This window comes from Montipora foliosa, chromosome 3 (genome assembly GCF_036669935.1).
Source record: "Montipora foliosa isolate CH-2021 chromosome 3, ASM3666993v2, whole genome shotgun sequence".
In the NCBI taxonomy this organism is placed as follows: Eukaryota; Metazoa; Cnidaria; class Anthozoa; order Scleractinia; family Acroporidae; genus Montipora; species Montipora foliosa.
In genome coordinates this window covers 13,129,796-13,137,295 of record NC_090871.1, presented here as the reverse complement: position 1 = coordinate 13,137,295, position 7,500 = coordinate 13,129,796, and the positions used below count along the sequence as shown (strand labels likewise).

Genomic DNA, 7,500 nt, shown 5'->3' with positions numbered 1-7,500 from the left:
TACATTTAATTTTCGCCACCTGGATCCGACAAGAGATTGTGTTAGTTTTGTTCCAGCGGCCATGGCAAAATGTAAACGGGAAAAACTGCTCAATCATGAAACCACACAAGCTTTTCTACGATATAAGTGGATGGTACTCGGGAGGTTTTTGACTTTTTTTAATACATCACTTTTTATTGTTTTTGTTATCGTATATTCTTGGTTCGCTGTTAATGAAAGAGAAAAAAGTACCTTGTTTACCAACTCCACTTCATCAGCGAATTATGATGCAAATTCGAAGGCCACTGCAGGTGCGATATTTGTGTTTGTGATTGTTCAGTTGCTCAAGGAAGTAGTTCAGTTGTCATGGCTACGTCTTGGGTACTTTAAGGATGCCACGAATCTTATCGAGTTATTGATGTATGGCATGGTTTGTGTGTTTATCATTCCGAGCTTTTGGGGAAAAGAAGTCTATGGCGAGGAAATGCGATGGGGTGCAGGTTTGACCGGTCTATGGCTCAGTTACACCATCTTGACACTACATTTTCGTCGGTTCGGTGTATTTGGCTTGTATATTACAATGTATAGAGAGGTCCTCTGGACGTTCGTCAAAGCCATATCTACTTTCCTCGTTACCTTGATTGGTTTCACCTTAGCATTTTACATTCTACTTGGTCACCAGGTAAACCAGTCAAACTTACTCATTTCTACTGACAGATAATTAAATAATTTTACAGTGGATGATAAGTCATCTTGTCCCGTTTCTCGAAAGTCCCGAAAAATTTTCGGGCCCGACAAAGCATTTGTGAAACTACCAACCTCGTGTTTTCGAAAGGCGATCTTTTAACATGTTTTCAATTTGACAAAAAGAAAAACTAGACGATCCATGAGCGTAAACTGGGTTGCCTGTGGTAAGTGTTACACAAAAACAGAAGGCACTGAGTTGGGTGGTATTGAACTGCAGCGTTCCAGTAATTTTTTAAAGTGAGGGAAGGGGGAGGGGGTGATGTAGACCATTTGAAGGGTCACCCAGACGTCATGGCAGCAATGGTGCTTTGGCTCACACGTTCACAAGTTGAATTATTTTGTAATGTCGTGTCCCGTTTTGAGGTCTTATACTTTTTTAAGCTTTGGTAATAAATTCATTTCAAAGATAACAAAACACGCTCTTGAGTGAAACTCACTCGTTTTTTCTTTCAAGGGGATATGTCACTCAAAATGATATAATTCCATGTTCTGGGGTGCTGGGATGGCGAAGTGATGAGAGCACTCGCCTCCCACCAATGTGGCCCGGGTTCGATTCCCAGACTCGGCGTGATAAGTGAGTTGAGTTTGTTGGTTCTCCACTCTGCACCAAGAGGTTTTTCTCCGGGTACTCCGGTTTCGACCCCCTCTCCTGAACATTTGACTTGATTTGCGTTAATTGTTAATTTACAATGTCACCAATTAGTGCTCCAGCTCTAGAACGACTAGACACTTAATACGTTGCTTTCCTTTCCTTTTCTTTTCCCAAAATGCCCAAAAAGTAGAGTGAAACATCGCAATAACCACTTAGAACTGTAACAGTTGAACAACTGCCAAAGGAAAGAGAAGCATGGATGTGTAAGATTAAAACGGATTACATTTGGGTAATTATGACAAATCGCCTGGATAAAGGTTGTTTTTTTTTCTCAGAATCATTTCGTTTGTGATGTAACGATAATTTTATCGGTAAGGGAATTCCACATTAGCATTTTCGAGGTTTAAACTCGTGGTTAACTAGATTTTCCCGAAACACCCTAAAATAACGTGACATAGCCCCATTAAGTGAAATAGTCCGCAAAAAAAAAATAACTGCAAATTACTCTGACTAACGTTTTCGTGCATGTCATGCATGTCTAGAGTTGCACTAAGCAAACGTTTATGCCACACACTAAGGAAAGACTGAACATGTTGTTTTCGCTCCATACTTTCTCTTCTTTTCAGTATAATGTGATGACAGGTCAAGGTTTAATTTTAGGTTTACGTTTGCACCAAATCGTATCGCAAAAGCCGGGAGTTACGGTGTAGCACTTTTCTTTCGCGGGGTTTAATTTTTGCGGATTTGGCGGATGTACTTGATCCGCAAAAATAAGTTCCAGCAGAAAAAACACCATCAAAATTAAAACCGTAAAAATTTACTTCCGTTAATATAACTAAACATGGCTTTTAATCCACATATAGTGGGGTCAAAAAGATCGTTAATTTTGATATTTGCATTGAGAAAATGCAATTGGAGCTTGCTACAAACAAAACGAAACGATAAAAGATTAAGACAAAAGTTTTCCAGTCTCTTAGGCAGTAAGAAACGAACTCAAAATACTCAATCAAAAGGTCACGTTAACATCCAGTATGCCACATTTTTTTGCACTCGTTCTCGATGATTGAGGGGGTTTTTACCAAAAATTAATAGAAGTTGAAAAAAGTCTTGCCTCTTGAAAAGAAAAGCGCAAATATAAGTTCCCAGCGTAAATTTCAGTCCGAATTCGTACCGCAAAAATTTGTTCCCGCAACCTCAAAAATCGCAATCGCAAAATAAAAGTCCCGCAAAATTTTTATGTTACATGGTAACAGTAAAAGGCAAGCCAAAATAATTTTCAGCGAAAGATTAATGACAATCAATCGTAAAAACACCAAAATTCCTGGCACGGTGTTTTGTCAAAAGGAAGAAATTAATCACGTGCTAGACAACTACAATGGTCGACATGATCACTTTGTGTCAAGGTTCTTGTTTACAATGAATGAGAAATGCTATATCACTCGTCGCTTTTAGAGTTAAACAACGTACTTTTTAGCCAAGAAAATTACGTCTTTCATTTTTAATTTTGTTGCAATATTCAACTAAATATTTATATTTCATCTGTCGGGTCGGGAGCCCATCTTTGTCGGGTTATTGACCCGAGACCGGACTCTTATCTGGAACAATGTTGATCAATCCCTTCACTGAAGAACCATTTCTTTCAATAATGAAGCAAAAAATAGACAACAAGCTTTCTTTCAAATAATTCCTGACTGACAAGAATTAGTCGAATTTCAAATTGTTTTTTTACCTAAAGATTGTGCAGAGTTGAGTACAACCAAATTGTAAACACAGACTACTCAAGGTGTTCGATTCCGTCTCTGGTATCCAACTCGAAAATGTTACCAGAGAATTTGCCGTTAGGTTTCAGTCTTGTACATACCACCACAGTTAAATAAAATACTAATGAGAACTCGACGAAAAGATGTAAATCAGCGACTAAATTTCCTGTGCGAGTGGCGATGTTTATTTCAAGCTATTTATGCAAATGTTTGACAGAGCATATTAAATTACAAAAAATGTTCTAGTTAAAGTCATTAAAAAGCTTTATTTTTCTGCGTTCATTTAGACGAAAAATGTCACAAAAACCTTTTCCAGCGCAAAATGTATTGAAACAAACAAAATATTTGCTATTAGCGGCAAAGAAACCCTTCCTATTAATTGCGTGCGGGCAAACCAGGAAGAACCGCAATTAAATAAATTTCAGCCTCACAGTTCAGGATCTTAAAGCCCTTTTCGGAAGAACCTTGACCGTGAACAACGAAGCACAAAAGAGACAACAGGCTTTCTTTCAAATAATTCTTCTCTGCCACATTTCGATTTTTTTTTACCAGAAAACTGTGCAGAGCTAAGTGCAAAATAAATGTAAATTGCCAGGCAACTGAGATGCGACTTCAGTAAACACAGTGATGCATTCAAGGCGTTCGATTCCTTTTAAACCCATACAGAATTTTCCATTTGGTTTTAGTGTTGTACATGACACTACAGTTCGCCAAATGAAACATTGAACAAAGCTCACTTTGTGATATCCGACGGCGAAAGATGCAATTGTTGTCGAAGACCATTACTCGTCGCTTTGAATATTCCAGATATTTATTTTTCACCGCCTGTCTTGTTTATCCAATTTACTTTCTATCATTAAGCTCCATAACGGTATATTTTGTTTAAAGAGCCACTAAAACGCCATTTGCGTTACAACGACTTTCGACGCCATTGCAGGTTAATTAAATATTCCACGGTGTTCACCGGATAAATCTACGCATTTCTAGTACCCCTGAAACCGACCAAACATACACCCAGAATACTCTGCGCAAAAAGACACTACTTAGCAGGGGAGGGATAGGAGAGACTTTTTCCCGACACTTTTTCCCATTTTCCGACTGGGATTGCCAATTTGGCAACCCAGGAATGATTGTGAAGTTTGACGACCGAATAAATTAAATCCTCTCTGTTCTTGTAATACAAAGAGATTCTTGACGCTCGAAAATGTCTCGAAACTTTACGGGTTACTTTCGGCTGTCATAATTCCCTCTGTATCTCAAGAACGGAAAAGATTTTAGTCGTCAAACTTCACAGTCATTTCGCTTTTTGTTACCTTGAAAACATGTTAAAAACAAGCGGTTGGCCGGGACTTTCGAGAAACGGGCCCCTGGCCCGTGTCGCATCGCATGACAGGCTGAAACCCGATCATCATCGTAAACAACATCATCCTAGTCATCTTCATCGTCATCGGTATCATCATCATCATCATCATCATCATCATCATCTTGACTTTAATGATTTTCCTTTATTAAAGTAGACCTAGGACGATTCTTTTGTGATGGTAACTGGTTTAGTTTTCATACGAAAAGAAAAAAAAGGGGTGTCTAACGTCAGGCGGGAGATGATCAAGTTAATAGTTCGTTGTTTGATTTCTAGGGTAATTTTTCAAGCTTTCAATTTGCTCTTGGCAAAATTCATGTGATGATGGTTGGTGAATTGGGCTACACTGACATGTTGGTGGAGAAAATCATAAACAATGACACTGTGCCTGGGACAGATTTATTGTACGTTCCGCTTCCTGTCTTCACTGGCCTCCTCTTCTTCGTTTTCGTTTTAATGATCTCAGTTGTTCTTGTTAACTTATTGGTAAGTACATGAACTTGTAACGAACATCAAATAGCAAGACACAACGAAACATAAGATTACGCAACACATAAACGAACTTCTCAACAATTTTTCGTTCTAAAGTCGTTCTTGTTCAAAAATATTGAGTGTATTTCTAATTCTTATACCACGAACAGATATTTAACGATTCCGTGACATTCCTCAGAGTGTTGAAAATGTTGGAAAATGTGAAAAACGAAATTTGTCGGGATGTTTCCCCGACGTAACAGGCATTACATCCCGCACAAGTGAATTTATACAAGACACGCGAACGGAGATCGAAAGGCACAGGATCTTTCACACTGAACATGTTGCGGATCTTAAATGAAGAAAAAGCGAGTTTAATGTCTAAATCGACGCAAAAACGCTTAACTAGTTTATGTAATGTTCTCTGAGCTTCTGTAGAAATGGTACCTACGCAAGGCAACCAAGTTCAATCCTCTGTTTCAGTAAAATATTTTAAGTTACCTTACGTAGGTTCCTTTTCTACCGGTATAATTTAAAATTCTAACGGCAATATTCAAATTCGCACTGTAACGAACACTTGCAACTGAAGATGATAGATGATCGATGGAATTATGTCTTGCAAACTCTAAAGTTGTTGACTAAATATGTCTAATTAATGACTAGACCATATCTAAAAAGAAAGAAAGAAACCGGTTTTTTAAAAACTGTAATGCAGCTTGATCTAGATTGTTCCATTCCGTGTTTCGTATCCCCCATTTCAGTGTTCAAATGTTCTGTTTTCTAGGTCGGTCTGGCTGTCGGAGATATTGAATCAATTCAGCGGACAGCTAACTTACGAACTTTGATTGATGACGCGCTTTTGATTGAAGGAATTATGAAGTCTTACCCAGCATTTATTCGACGGCGCGTACACAGAAACTCTTTGACCTTAATGCCTAATCGAAACTCTATGATTAAAAGGTAGGCTTGGTTTTTTATTAAAGTGATGAGCAACTAGTTATAGCCGGAGAAAAAAACATGACATGAGTAACATGGAAAAGGATGAAGGGGGTAGTTTCTAAAGAAACTGTGGTGCTGAGTCGGTGGGGAAGTAGTATACAAAAATTTGGTTCTATCAACAGAGTTGATAATGTAAATTGGCCACCGTACAGAAATTCTAAAAGCTGACGTTTCGAGCGCTAGCCCTTCGTCAGAGCGAATGATGAAGGGATAACGCTCTGACGAAGGGCTAACGCTCGAAACGTCAGCTTTTAGAATCTCTGTACGGTGGCCAATTAACATGGAAAAGGCCTGTTGGGGTCGGTTAATCCCTGGATGCATGGGTTGCTAACTATATAGAAACTAATCTTACTTTCGATTATTTCAGAGACATTTCCTTTACATTCAGCTTGTAAACAGGCCATTTTGCAAAACGAGTAATTTTCTTTCAAGATAAATTCTAGTTGATTAATACAGTAACGGGGTGCAGGGATAGCGCAGTGGTGAGAGCACTCGCGTCCCACCAATATGTGGCGCGGGTTCGATTCCCAGATCTGGCGTCAAATGTGGGTTGAATTTGTTGGTTCTCTACTCTGCACCGAGAGGTTTTCTCCGGGTACTCCGGTTTCCCCTCTCCTCAAAAACCAAAATTTGACTTGATTTGTGTTAACTGTTAATTTCAGTTTACAGTGTCCCCAATTAGTGCTCCAGCGCTAGAACGACTAGACACTTAAATAAGGTTCCTTTCCTTTCCGATCTCGGTCGTGACGGCCAATTACGTATAGGCTCAGTTCAAATTAATGTATGTCTTTAAATCATTGTTCCTACACCATATCATCGACGGGTTCAGTTACCCCGCTACTCACAAAGATGACCAGAGCACTGCATCCGGTATTGCGAAGGTCATCCCATTCAAGAATGAAGTCTTTCAGGCTTTCCTTTCGTTACTGCTAAAGTAGCGCTCATGGCTGCGATGAGCTCTAAACTTAACTTGGTATAAATCTTTTTAGTATATACTAAAACATTGGATAACGTTGAACGCGCGCGCTGATTGGCTACTCAAATTTCGGATATCGTTTGCTATTCACCTCGAGCTCCCAGCAATTCGCGCGGAATTTGCACACGAAAATGTTGTAATCTTTGCAGGAATAAATGAGTCAAAATCATATTTTTGTGCTGCATTTTCTCACTGTTTTAGTCTATACTGTCTTAGTATAGCTGCTTCGCGGCTCGGTAAATATCCACCGCTAGCCACCGACACTGAGGTGAATAGTTGTTAAATATCTTGCAAAATCTGAATTAAATTTTTTTATATTATTCGTCAAAAATATTTGAGATCTGAAAAAAGACAAATCAATTTCTTGCTCTCATCTGTTGGACATCGAACGTCTGCAACTGCAACACGTACAATGTCGCGTAACGAGTAACAAGAAACTTAGATTCGGGAAATAACTTTCTGTTGTTGAACTTCTGACGTCATTTGTTCCATAATAGATACGTTATTAGCTGGCTCAGAACCAACCAGGATTTCTTTCGAAATTTGAAAGTCTGTAAATACTAGCATCAGGGGATCGCGCCAGCCCTTTTTTAGAAGTGAAGTTGTAGATGATTTT

General features: G+C 38.9%; 1 protein-coding gene across 1 annotated transcript in view; it reads left to right on the top strand.

Moving 5' to 3' along the window:
* Nucleotides 1-7,500, top strand: part of LOC137996806 (transient receptor potential cation channel subfamily A member 1-like) — a 33,724-nt gene that overhangs the window by 25,346 nt on the left and 878 nt on the right. The window contains exons 9-11 of the mRNA XM_068842392.1: nucleotides 1-661; nucleotides 4,715-4,924; nucleotides 5,694-5,869. The exon at nucleotides 1-661 is cut by the window's left edge and continues 147 nt beyond it. Of these exons, the coding sequence (XP_068698493.1) occupies nucleotides 1-661; nucleotides 4,715-4,924; nucleotides 5,694-5,869 (1,047 nt within the window). The remainder of the gene's footprint in view (nucleotides 662-4,714; nucleotides 4,925-5,693; nucleotides 5,870-7,500) is intronic.